Consider the following 11,788-nt stretch of genomic DNA (forward strand, 5'->3'; position numbering starts at 1 on the left):
GAGAAAAATAAATTTAATAATGTAATCTTAATACCCTTTCTCTCTCTGTGTGTTCATTGCACATACGCATCATTTCGCTATGTGTGTGTGTGTGTGTGTGTGTGTGTGTGTGTGTGTGTGTGTGTGTGTGTGTGTGTGTGTGTGTGTGTGTGTGTGTGTGTGATTTCTAATATATATATATATATATATATATATATATATATATATATATATATATATATATATATATATATATATATATATACAATTTATGTGGATTTTTAGAAAATAAAGTCACTCTTCATAGTTGGTGTATTCAATGTTTAAAATACATCACATAGGTCATTAAAGTTCTTTCACATGTATTATGATTTCTGTATTGTGTTTATATTATGTTATGGCGTTCTGTGGCTTAATGGAAACTCTTTTCTTTTTTTTTAATAAACTGACCAACTCCTTTGTATGTCTTTTTGTCTTGTGTACTTTTTATGAGCACTTTTTGCATTATTTGTTTGAAATTAATGATTGATTGGAAATTACGTACATTATGAAGATTCTATTTAAATGTGACAGGCTGTCATTTATTTCTCTGAGAGTTAGAGAATATTTCCTCCACATGGCAAATTATGTATTAGGTTTAATAGCATTATATAAAGGAAATACCAAGTTAAACTTCTTTGTAAAGCTAATTTTAGAACTAATTTTAATTTGAGGATTTTAATTTTATTTATTTATTTTTTACTATTTCTTAGGTTACTGAGGTCACTGTTGAAAAAATACAAATACATAATACTTTTCTAAATGAGAAAATTATTTAATTTATGAAAATTAGATCATATTATAATAAATTATTGTTATTTGCCATATAGCTAAACATTTAATCTTAATTCTTTAGCCAGAGAATTTTAACATTCGTCTGTTACAAAGAAAGAGAAAGGAACAATCTATGTTTTAATACATTGATCTAAAACAATTGCAGTTTATTCTCATGACCAAATAAAGACTGCGGAACTCAATAAACACAAAACAACGTTTGTCCTTTGTATTGTGGATATTGTAGTTTTATTAAAGTCACTTTTTAAATATGTCTTCGTCGTATGCTACGCCCAGCCGGTAGTAAATAAATAAGTCATTTAATAAGTAAAAGACAACTCAATAGTTTTTGTATAATATTACAAAGCATTTGACTTATTATTATTTTTTAAAATAATATCGTTGCAAAACCTCTCGACCTGTGACAATTGTGAACAACATTTCCCAGCATGCCTTGCGCTGTTCACAGGGTCACACTGTGTTACAGAACCGCTTCCGTGTTGTGTTTGTTACTGGAAAACAGAAACTGCGTGAGCTGACATAATTTTCTATCGCCCGTCACTGACTAGACAGCGATGATTTTGTAAACCGCTGCGTCAGAAGAGATATCAGATTGGACTATGTCGTTGGTTCCGGGCTCAAAGCAGAAGGACAGACGCATTTTATGCGGGATGTGCCCGGACCCGCAGTGCCAGGCGAAGCTTTTCTTCCCCGCACACACCTCCATGAGCATCGAGTGCACTGAGTGCGGCCAGAGACACGAGCAGAAGAATCTCGCGAATGTGGAAGAAGTGACTGACCCAGATGTAGTGCTTCATAATTTGCTGAGAAATGCTTTGCTGGGTGTGCCAGGCCCTCCCAAGAAGGGCTCAGAGCTGGTGAAAGTGATGGGACTGTCCAACTATCACTGCAAGCTGTTGTCACCCATCCTCACCCGCTATGGCATGGACAAACAGACAGGCACTGCCAAACTCTTGAAGGAAATGAACCAGGGAGACATTTTTGACTGCTCACTTCTTGGGGACCGTGCGTTTCTCATCGAGCAAGAGCATGTGTCCACTGTTGGTTATGGACGGGACCGGTCAGGGAGCCTGATTTACCTGCATGACACTTTGGAGGAGATCAAAAAAGCGAACTTGAATAGAGAGTGTCTTATTCCTGTGCATGTGGATGGAGACGGACACTGCCTGGTCCATGCCGTGTCCAGGGCGTTAGTTGGACGTGAGCTGTTCTGGCATGCCCTTCGAGAGAACCTAAAACTCAATTTCAAACAGAACCTTGACCGCTACAAAGCTCTTTTCCAGGACTTCATAGATGCCGCAGAATGGGAAGATATCATTAACGAGTGCGACCCGTTGTTTGTCCCTCCAGAAGGCGTTCCATTGGGCCTGCGGAACATCCACATATTCGGCCTGGCAAATGTACTGCACAGACCCATAATCCTCTTGGACTCACTGAGCGGCATGCGCAGTTCGGGCGATTACTCTGCCACCTTCCTGCCTGGATTGGTTCCAGAGGAGCATTGCCGAGGAAAAGATGGCACTCTGAACAAACCCATTTGCATCGCCTGGAGCAGCTCTGGCAGAAATCACTATCTGCCCCTTGTAGGCATCAAGGGCTTGCCTTTGCCCCGTTTACCTGCTGCACTGCTCCCAAAAGCATGGGGTGTTCCCCAAGAGCTCATTCGCAAATACGTGAGCTTGGACTCCAGTGGAAGCTGTGTGATCGGGGGGGACCGGAGCCTGCAGGATAAGTACCTGCTGCGTCTTGTAGGCACAATGGAGGACGTCTTCATGGAGAAGCACGGCATCCACCCTGCTCTTGTCGCCGACGTCCACCAGTACATATATCGACGCACGGGAGTGATTGGCGTACAGCCGGAGGAGGTCACAGAAGCTGCAAAGAAATCCGTTCAGGAGGGCCGTCTCCACCGCTGCCTCATCTGCAATGCCCTTTCAGAACTCCACGTGCCAGCAGAGTGGCTCATTCCGGGAGGGAAACTCTACAACTTGGCCAAGTCGACTCATGGGACGCTGCGAGCAGACAAGAACTACAGCTTTCCTTTGAATAGTTTGGTTTGTTCCTATAACCCAGAAAAAGATGTGCTGGTGCCTGACTACAAACTCTGCTCGCTCGCAGCCTGCACCTGGTGTCACGGAACCTCTGTGCGGCGAGTTCGTGGCGACGGCTCTGTAGTTTATTTGGACGGAGACCGCACCAACACTCGCTCACAGGGTGGGAAGTGCGGCTGTGGGTTCAAGCACTTCTGGGAGGGGAAGGAGTATGAAAATCTTCCCGAAGCCTTCCCCATCACTCTGGAGTGGGCCGGCCGTGTGGTGCGAGAGACCGTTTATTGGTTCCAGTACGAAACGGATCAGACGCTCAACAGTAATGTTTATGACGTGACAATGCGACTTGTCACAAAGCACTTCCCTGGTGAGTTTGGCAGCGAGATCCTAGTCCAAAAAGTTGTGAACACCATTTTGCATCACACTGCCAAGCGGAGCCAAGACGAATACAATCCAGTTGCCATCGAAGGTGCTCACGTGCAGGAAGGGAGTGCAGGGAGTGAATCGGCCACTCGCCCTCCTACTAAAATCATCCTGACGGGACAGAAGGGCAAAACCCTACATAAGGAGGAGCTGGTGATGAGCAAAACTGAGAGGGTCTTGCAGCACAGCATCAGCGAGCAGGCAGCCCTCTCCCAGCGCCGCAGCACAGACCGCGTGCGCCAGCAGGATCCTCGCCCATCATCTCCTTCCTCTTCATCATCCTCCGCTCCTCCCACACCCACCAAAGTGCCACCCACCAGCGGAGAGAAGAAGATACGCGTAACAACCAGCGATGGCCGGCAGGCTATGCTTACACTGCAGCCGCACACCACCTACAGTGATCTCCAGAACTCCATCATCCAGGTCTTCAACTTGTCGCCCGGACAGCTGTGCATCCGACATGGCTTCCCGCCTAGAGAGCTGCCCCCGCCACGTCCCGAGGACCAGAACCAGCCCGTGGGGCTCCAGCATGGCGACCGCATCTCTGTGGAAGCGCTGAAAGAGAGCTCACCCGAGACTCACACGACCCAGACACACACTCACACGCCTCAAACGCACGCTCACTCTGACCCACATCTCAGTCGCACCAGTAGCAGGGAACTTCAGGACAACATTGACCTTGAGATGTCATCACTCTGTCTCCTGGCAGCACTCATGGGTAAGACACACCCTTCTAAGTGATCTGCTTTATTGAATTTCAGTCGGACTGATTGTCTCATACTAGAATCAGCATCTACATAAGTGTGTGTGTTTGTGTGTGTGTGTCTTTTTGTCTCTGGAATGTATGATCGACCGAATTCTACTTCTGTAATTTGAGATTCTGCCCTCTCTCATCTGTAGTCATTGATTACTAGTTAAAAGTTAACTTCTGTATTATGCCTAAACATTGCATGCAAGGCTTGAATCTGTTGATTTCGATGTCTTGACTCTTTCTCTCTCAGGTGAAGATGTCTGGTCTTATGCTAAGAAACTGCCTCACCTGTTCCAGCAAGGAGGAGTCTTCTACAATATTGTGAAGAAAGACATGGGTAGTTTGTTATTTTTCATCTGTCACACACACACCGTTTCAAATCAGTTTATACATTTCCAAATTGGGCTTTATTGGCATGGCACAGACTATTGCCAAAAGCATTTGTGAAAGTACTATTGCCAATAGAATGGAATTTGATAAATTACTCTTATTAAAACTGGTTCTATTTTCCTAAAATATACAGAATAAATGTCATGGTTTATGGTGCAGAACTGTTAACCCACAATCTTGTTTATTCTGCCACTGGCTGAGAGATGCAATGCAGTTGAGAGTTAAAAATAATAACATTTTGATCACACGTTAATTTCTCTCTCTCTCTCCTTCTCTCTCTCTCTCTCTCTAGCTCTCTCTCTCATTCTCTCTCTCTCTCTCTCTCTCTCTCTCTCTCTCTCTGTCTCTATATATATATGTATCATTTTACTTTATATATATATATATATATATATATATATATATATATATATATATAGTAAAAATTATATAAATTGAGACTCTACTTAGAGAACAGTAGTGAAAAGCTTATGATTTGTCTAATTTAATATATATTTTTTCATTACAAATTATATAATTAGCAAAACATTTTAAGTGAAAGTTTAATTGAAAAAAATAAAAATTTTAAGTATTTGGTCTCTCTTTTATATTTACTTTTTTTAATAGCGGGACTCAAGCTGCATGAATGCCACACGTTTGTGTAAAACCTGATAGCCATGTTTTCCAGCATGATTCAGCAATGATCCATTTTTTTGTATTGTTCCAAAACATGTGTATATTGGGATCTATATTGTTATATCGTTTTTAAGGATAGTATACATTTGTAAAATTAAATTAACAATACAAACATGATTTTTTTAAATGGTTTGCACTACCTGTACCTTTATTATTTACAATGTGAAATTGTGCAAAAAAATTACATTACAGTAATTTAAAATAAAAAATGTGTTGCAGTCAAGTAGCAAAATTAGATGTCAATTTATCAGGTGTGTAATGTTTTTATGTATGAAGCTAATATTTTCTTTTTCTGTGTTAAGGTCTGTTGGATGGGAAGCACTGCACACTGCCTCACTTGTTGGGCAAGACATTTGTGTTTAATGCGTCAGAGGAGCGGTTGGAGCTATGTGTGGACACAGCCGGTCATTTTCCAGTGGGCCCTGACGTGGAGGAGCTCGTCCAGGAGGCCGTTTCTCAGCTCCGCTCAGACGCAGCCTCCCGTAGCCGCGAGGGAAGCCCTGCCCACAGCCTGCGATTGGGCGCCGGCGGTGCGGTGCGCAAGAAAGAGCAGAACGTCACTGCCTTCCAGGGCAAAGGTCACTCATTGGGTTCCGCCCCTCCTGAACACCCACCAATCAGGCGGCAACACAGCAGTGGTGTGGATCTCAGCAGCAGCGTTCGCGACGAAGGGTTGACGTTGTCCGGGGAGGATTTGGTGCGCGTGGCGCCGGGCATGCTCACTTTACGCGAGGGCCGCGGCATGGGGCTGGAGCCCGCCGTGATCGAGGCCCAGCGGCAGCGCCTGCAGGAGATGGTCTCAAACATACAGGCGTCCATGGACAAACACTTGCGCCAACAAGCAACAGCAAGGCATGATGGGGAGGAAGAAGAGACTCCTGACAAACAGGAGGAGATGGAGAGTCACGGTGCGGACCCTCCCAGCACCTTTGAGCCCATGGACCAATCCTGATGCTTCATTACCCTTACAGCAGAGTGAGCTTCCTGGCATAACACACATGCGCACACACTGTGATCCGACTAACAAATAAGGGTGCAGCCGATATACTGACGTATGCATCTTTTTAGTGTAAACGCATTCCTTAAATATTCTTAAAGTCTTAAGATGTGAAATTTGGAGTGATTTACGGTATTGAGTGTCGCTTTCATCCACTTAAAATATATACATGTTGCACACTAATTTATTGCAAGCGTTCAACTAAAATGAAAAATCTGTTATTCTCTTACTCATTTTTGTCGTTCCTAACATGAACAACTTACTTTCTTCTGTGGAACACAAAAGAAGATATTTTGAACTGTATTTGTCTATATAATCGAATAACATTGGACCTTATTGGCTTTCTTATTATGGACAAAAAAACACTTTTTACAAATGTTTTTTTTCACAGAAGAAAGTCAGTCAGAATGACACGAGAGTGACTAAATTGACAGAATTGTCATTTTTGGGTGAACTATTCCTTTAAAATCACTCTAGAGCTTTGCTAGTATGCAGATACATAGTGCTTATATAATCAAAGTGCACTTTGACCCTCATTGCTGAATTCACGGCTCTGTTATCAACATAATTGCAACCTAATTATTCACAAATCGACTCAGTCTCACTGAGCCTAAACTTCAGCCCTGTGTGCATTTAACCAGGTGTCAGCTCACTGATGTAGTCCTCTTTTGCACTTCTCTACCCTGTATACCCACAATGCATTGCTGTCTATCCAAAGAACACTACACGGTAAAAGCCTGAAAAAGAGTTCTAGCAGCATTTCACATTTACTTAATTGTCCCACTACACACTCAGAGCTCAGACACCTGTTGCGAGATGTTCAGGCTTATTATTTGGTTTTGTTGTGCCCTCCTGCATGTCCTTTCTTCTTTGAACACTGCTCAGTAAAAGACAGTTCCTACAAGTTTACTTAGTATCGGAATGTAAAGTAGATTTTGGCTAAATCTAAATGGAAAGTAGCAGAGTTGGTGATATTTCCAGGATATTCTGATTTCAGCGCTATAGTAAAATTGTTAGCTGTGTTAGTCCATAATTAAATGCTGAAGTATAGGGCAATGTGTGTGTCAAGGACGGTTTAATGGTTTCGTTTTTTGTTCAGAAAAAAAACAACATCCACATTCTGCTCTAAACAGATTTTTCTTGTCACCTTGGCAACCGACTCATATAAACCAAGAAAACATTTACAGTGAAACTAATTAGAGCTCTCTTGATCTTTGTGCTTCGTTCACTGGGTAGAACATAAAACAGATGGAAAATCCTAGAGATTGTTGAACTCCGTTTATATCTATTGCTGAGCTGTTGCATTTAACATGATGTTGCCAAAAAAAAAAAAAAAAACAGGTGATCAAACCTGATATTAACAGCCTTAACAAGTCTTCTACCCTCCCTAGCTCTGATCTGCAGTGTTTGCGCGTGACACACTTCACTCAATGCTGCCGTATGACAGAGGATCCGGTTCTGAGAAGGATAAACTGGAGTATTGGAACGAGGCCTGACTTTTAGTCTAAGGCCAAGTGAAGCATAATGATTGTTTGAGGCCTGATGAGCTTTTGCTTTTTAAAAGACTTTCTTTTTTTTTTATGTCGGCAACATCTATACCAGAGCACTTTTCTGTGTGGGCGTGTTTATTAGCTCTTGAACATAATTGATATTGTTGGTGTAAAGAAGAGCAGCAGAAAAGAGATGTTTTACTGCTTCATTTAACACAGACTCAAGTGCAGGATCTTTCTCTGTGACTGCTGCCCTCCTGATATATTGTATTCCAGTGTACAATAGTGGTATATATTGTATTATACTTTCATCTGTACAGATATTGAATCTGTTTTTTTCCCCTTCTGGATTGTTTCTCCTCTGTTTTTCAATAAAACAGTTGGATGTTTCTACACCGCTGAGGAATCTGCTGTTTGCATGCTTGATTAATTTTCAGCCTAACAACAATAAAGTTATTCCATCTGTATGCAACGATGTGGTCACTTTTTGAATTTCTGAATTACTTTCTCACACAAAACTAGTGGTGTTTTCTATTAACTCTAATAGGTCACAAATTGACCACATCAGCTTTAATTAGTGCAGTCAAATCGATTAATCGCATCCAAAATAAAAGTTTGTTTACACGTGTGTGTACTGTGTATAATTATGTATATATAAGAGCACACTCATTCATGTATATATTTAAGAAATATTTGCATATATATATATATATATATATATATATATATATTGGATGTGATTTATAGATTTGACTGCACTTGTTTTAATTAGTGGTAACACTCAACTATAAGTTTCTGTATGTTAACACTGCATTTCATACTAACATAAAATGACAATGACAATACTTTTCATCTTGGTTTATTTTAAATTCTACATACACTGCTGTTCAAATGTTTTGTGTCAGTAAGATTTGTTAATTTGCTTATGCTCAAGACTGAATTTATTTGATGAAGAAAGTCATATTGTGGAAAAAATATTTTTCTATTTTAATATTTTTCTATTTTAATATAGTTTAAATTGTAATTTATATATTGCTGATTTTTTTTGCATGAATCCAGTCTTCACGGTCACGTGCTCCTTCAGAATCATTCTAATATGCTGATTTGGTGTTCAAGAAACATCTTATGATCATTGTAGAAAACAGGTAACATTTTTGTGGAAAATGTCTTTAATGCTTATCTTGCTCAATTTAATCCATACTGAATAAAAGTATTGATTTCTTACTGAAATTAACCATTAAAACTACTAACCATTTGAACGGTGGTGTATACGAATACATTTTCAATTTTTAAGGTTGGCAAAATTTACATGAATGTACTATGAACAAAGTTAAACAATAGTACATTTATTCAAATTAACCTAGATCTATAAAGGCTGTAAAAATCGTTGATTGTTAGTTCATGATACCTAATGCATTCACAAATTGAACCTAATTGTAACGCATTACCTCATTAGTATTGATATATTTTTGTCCTTGTAATGTCTGATGAAGTGATAACGATTATAGCCAAACTGTGAATTACAAAATGACACTCCATTTCATGAAATGAAAGAGGCTGAGTGCCAACGTCCTACAAATAAAAGCTCATAAGAATTCAACAGCACCAACAATTCAACAATTATTCCTCTTTATAGACGTCGTTGCAGGAAATCAGTTCCAGTGGTTATAAGATGGTCATTTTATTCCATGCACATGGATTCTCCAAAAATAATGCAAAGAGCAGCAATCTCTTATTACAAACAACTAAACCTAAACTGTGAAACCTAAAAGTGAAACCTTTTGTCTGCTGTCTTTTACGTTTTTGGATAATGTGATAGGCCTACAGCAAGATATTTATATATATATATATTTGTGTATGTAATGCACACAAACACATGTATACACATATAGTAAAACAAATATGTTGTTAGGCGAAGGGTGTTACTTTCCATTAAACTTGCAGTATAATGACATTCAAATGTCTTTTTAATCAAAATCACAATATTTGCATACAGTATTTACATGTGGGGCAGTAACCTAATAGTAAAGACTCCTGCTACCAGTAGTAGGTTCAATCCCACAACCTGGTAAGTTACTGAGGCCCCGACCCCTAAGCAGGACACCGAACTTCCAGATTTTTTTCCTCCACAAAGAAGGAGTTGCATACGGACTGAACTTTTAGTGTCATGCTGTCCTAGTTTCTGTTGCTCTGTGACCCATTTAGAAGGGAAAGGTTGAGCTCTAAGTGTGGATGCATCAGTCAGGATTAAATGCTGGATTTATGGAGCCGACGGAACGAACTGCATGTCCGTCACTACGTCGACGAGAGAGCAGCCGCTGAAGTAATCGAGGTGAACCCGGCACTCCTGACAGAGACGCCCGCCGCAACAGTTTCAGAGAGCGCCCTCTAGGGATACAAACACCAATGATCCCACAGTACAAGACAAACAAATGAGTTACAAAACATCACAAGCTCTCACCCTGCACAGCCATTCCGATTACTGGACGACTCCTGCACGGATCTCTGCGGCTCCTGAGTCGCGATGGGCTTCAATGGCTCCTGCTTCTACACACACATACACACATAAACACATACAGTACTGTGCCAACATCTTAGGCACGCAGGCATTTATATAATAGCTTTAGGCCCGTTTTCACAGACAGGGTTTAGGATTAGGACTTCAATTAGGATATTTAAGTAGCTTTTATAAATGTTCCTTAGAAAAAAAACATTACTGGTGTGCATCTTGAGATAAAGCAATGACATTGATATATTTTGAGATCTGTCAGTGAAATTTGCTTTCAGTTAAAACAGCTCAAACATGCATTTTAGTCTGAGACTAGCGTAAGCCTTGCCTGTGAAATGCGTTAAAAGTTTTACTTTAAAGTACATTATAATATCGTGCTTTAAAGTTCTCTTATGTTGACTAGCACATGTAAAGTACTTTATTATAATGGCACTGCAGTGTTATTTGATATCATATTAAAAATGTATATATTTTAAATGTACTAAATTGCAACTCCATTGCAAAAGCACATATATATTTAATGCATAATATTCAAAACTGATATTAAAATATATTTTAGTTTACCATAAATGCTTGTCAGTACATTTGGCAGTACAGTTGTTTTCACCATATTTAAAAGACAAAAGTAACTGAAATCACATACAGAGATGTACTTAAATAATATAAATGTATACATTTAAACTATAATACATTTTCATTTAATTGCAAATAACATCCAATTAAGTGTCAGAAAACATTACATTCAGTTTAGACTTTGTAAGTGTTTTTTTAAGTACTCTTTCAAAAACATGAAATGCTCAACTAGTACATACATACAGGTGTAATGTAGGCCATGTAGTGTATCATTTTTTTGCATTGAATGTGTTTTGTGTGCATGAATACCAAAGTAAAGCAGACTGTAGGCAGGTATCCCTCCTTTCCATTCTGAAGTCGGATGTAACACCAGTCAGCATTTTCTTGATACAGCAGCAACACGACCTCACCAGCGCGGACACACACCTCTTCATCACAGTCTGCACTGTAGTCTGCTGCCACAACCATCTCACACACACAAAAAACATCATTTGATTTCACCATCAGCTCAAAAACTGCTCTATCAAAGATGAGAACGTGTGTTACCATTTCTCCTTGGTGCTGGAATATCACTCTCTTTCGACACACTGCAAGATTCAAAAATTTAGCTGTAAATATAAATGTAAATTAAACAGAAATTATCAAGAAAGAAGGCATGAAAAGATGACTAACCTTGAGGAGACAGCACAGTGGTGAACACTTCAAACTCTTCATGGCTCTGTGTGTAGATTTGCTCCATGATGAAGTCAGACAACACAAACTCTGAATGTAACTGCAGGGAAAGAAGAGCTGAGACACTTTATCGATTCATTCAGAATCACGGCTGTTGCTGAACCTTCTCCTCCCTTTAAATAGTCTCTTAAAGACGCACACACATTAGGAGACCTTGGGTAGGTGCTTTTCTAAGAAGCATCAGCACTCTTAAATCTATTTAAATCTGTTCCACTTCAGTTGTTTAAATGCTGCAGGTCACAGCTTTGATCAGCCAATCACACGCTTCTAAAAGTCAGCTCTCTGCACTTACAGAAACTCACTCATTTCCTTAACACACGATACTACACTTCACATTCTATACCCAGTCCTTCAACAAAACAAATCACTTTCAATATTATTAGCCTG

General features: G+C 39.9%; 2 protein-coding genes across 3 annotated transcripts; one reads left to right on the forward strand and one right to left on the reverse strand.

The window, feature by feature from the left end:
• The first annotated feature begins 1,249 nt into the window (after positions 1–1,249).
• Positions 1,250–7,983, forward strand: vcpip1 (valosin containing protein (p97)/p47 complex interacting protein 1). Of its 2 annotated transcripts, XM_067452507.1 has the most exons (4): positions 1,250–4,002; positions 4,286–4,372; positions 5,403–6,075; positions 7,489–7,983. In XM_067452507.1, the coding sequence occupies exons 1-3, from the start codon at positions 1,413–1,415 to the stop codon at positions 6,050–6,052; spliced, it is 3,327 nt and encodes a 1,108-aa protein (XP_067308608.1). In that variant the 5' UTR covers positions 1,250–1,412; the 3' UTR covers positions 6,053–6,075; positions 7,489–7,983. The 2 variants fall into 2 exon arrangements, with proteins under 2 accessions (XP_067308608.1, XP_067308607.1); XM_067452506.1 differs by having other exon boundaries at positions 5,403–7,983.
• A 1,521-nt stretch (positions 7,984–9,504) lies between these two features.
• Positions 9,505–11,408, reverse strand: si:dkey-97a13.12 (uncharacterized). Its single transcript, XM_067453426.1, has 5 exons — positions 11,342–11,408; positions 11,216–11,256; positions 10,979–11,137; positions 10,049–10,134; positions 9,505–9,975 (listed from the first exon to the last, which is right to left on the reverse strand). The coding sequence occupies exons 1-5, from the start codon at positions 11,406–11,408 to the stop codon at positions 9,825–9,827; spliced, it is 504 nt and encodes a 167-aa protein (XP_067309527.1). The 3' UTR covers positions 9,505–9,824.
• Positions 11,409–11,788: the final 380 nt, after the last annotated feature.

This window comes from Pseudorasbora parva, chromosome 9 (genome assembly GCF_024679245.1).
Source record: "Pseudorasbora parva isolate DD20220531a chromosome 9, ASM2467924v1, whole genome shotgun sequence".
Classification (NCBI taxonomy): domain Eukaryota; kingdom Metazoa; phylum Chordata; class Actinopteri; order Cypriniformes; family Gobionidae; genus Pseudorasbora; species Pseudorasbora parva.

What these genes read in the sequence shown, in the direction of transcription:
- si:dkey-97a13.12 (XM_067453426.1), bottom strand. Translation starts at nt 11,408, where the DNA reads ATGGAGCAAATCTACACACAGAGCCATGAAGAGTTTGAAGTGTTCACC. An exon ending in TCCAGCACCAAGGAGAAATG is followed by an intron (nt 11,138 to 11,215) that starts GTAACACACGTT and finishes TGTGTGTGTGAG; the next exon opens with ATGGTTGTGGCAGCAGACTA. An exon ending in AATCGGAATGGCTGTGCAGG is followed by an intron (nt 9,976 to 10,048) that starts GTGAGAGCTTGT and finishes TTGTATCCCTAG; the next exon opens with AGGGCGCTCTCTGAAACTGT.
- vcpip1 (XM_067452506.1), top strand. Translation starts at nt 1,413, where the DNA reads ATGTCGTTGGTTCCGGGCTCAAAGCAGAAGGACAGACGCATTTTATGC. An exon ending in TCTCCTGGCAGCACTCATGG is followed by an intron (nt 4,003 to 4,285) that starts GTAAGACACACC and finishes TTTCTCTCTCAG; the next exon opens with GTGAAGATGTCTGGTCTTAT. An exon ending in TATTGTGAAGAAAGACATGG is followed by an intron (nt 4,373 to 5,402) that starts GTAGTTTGTTAT and finishes TTCTGTGTTAAG; the next exon opens with GTCTGTTGGATGGGAAGCAC.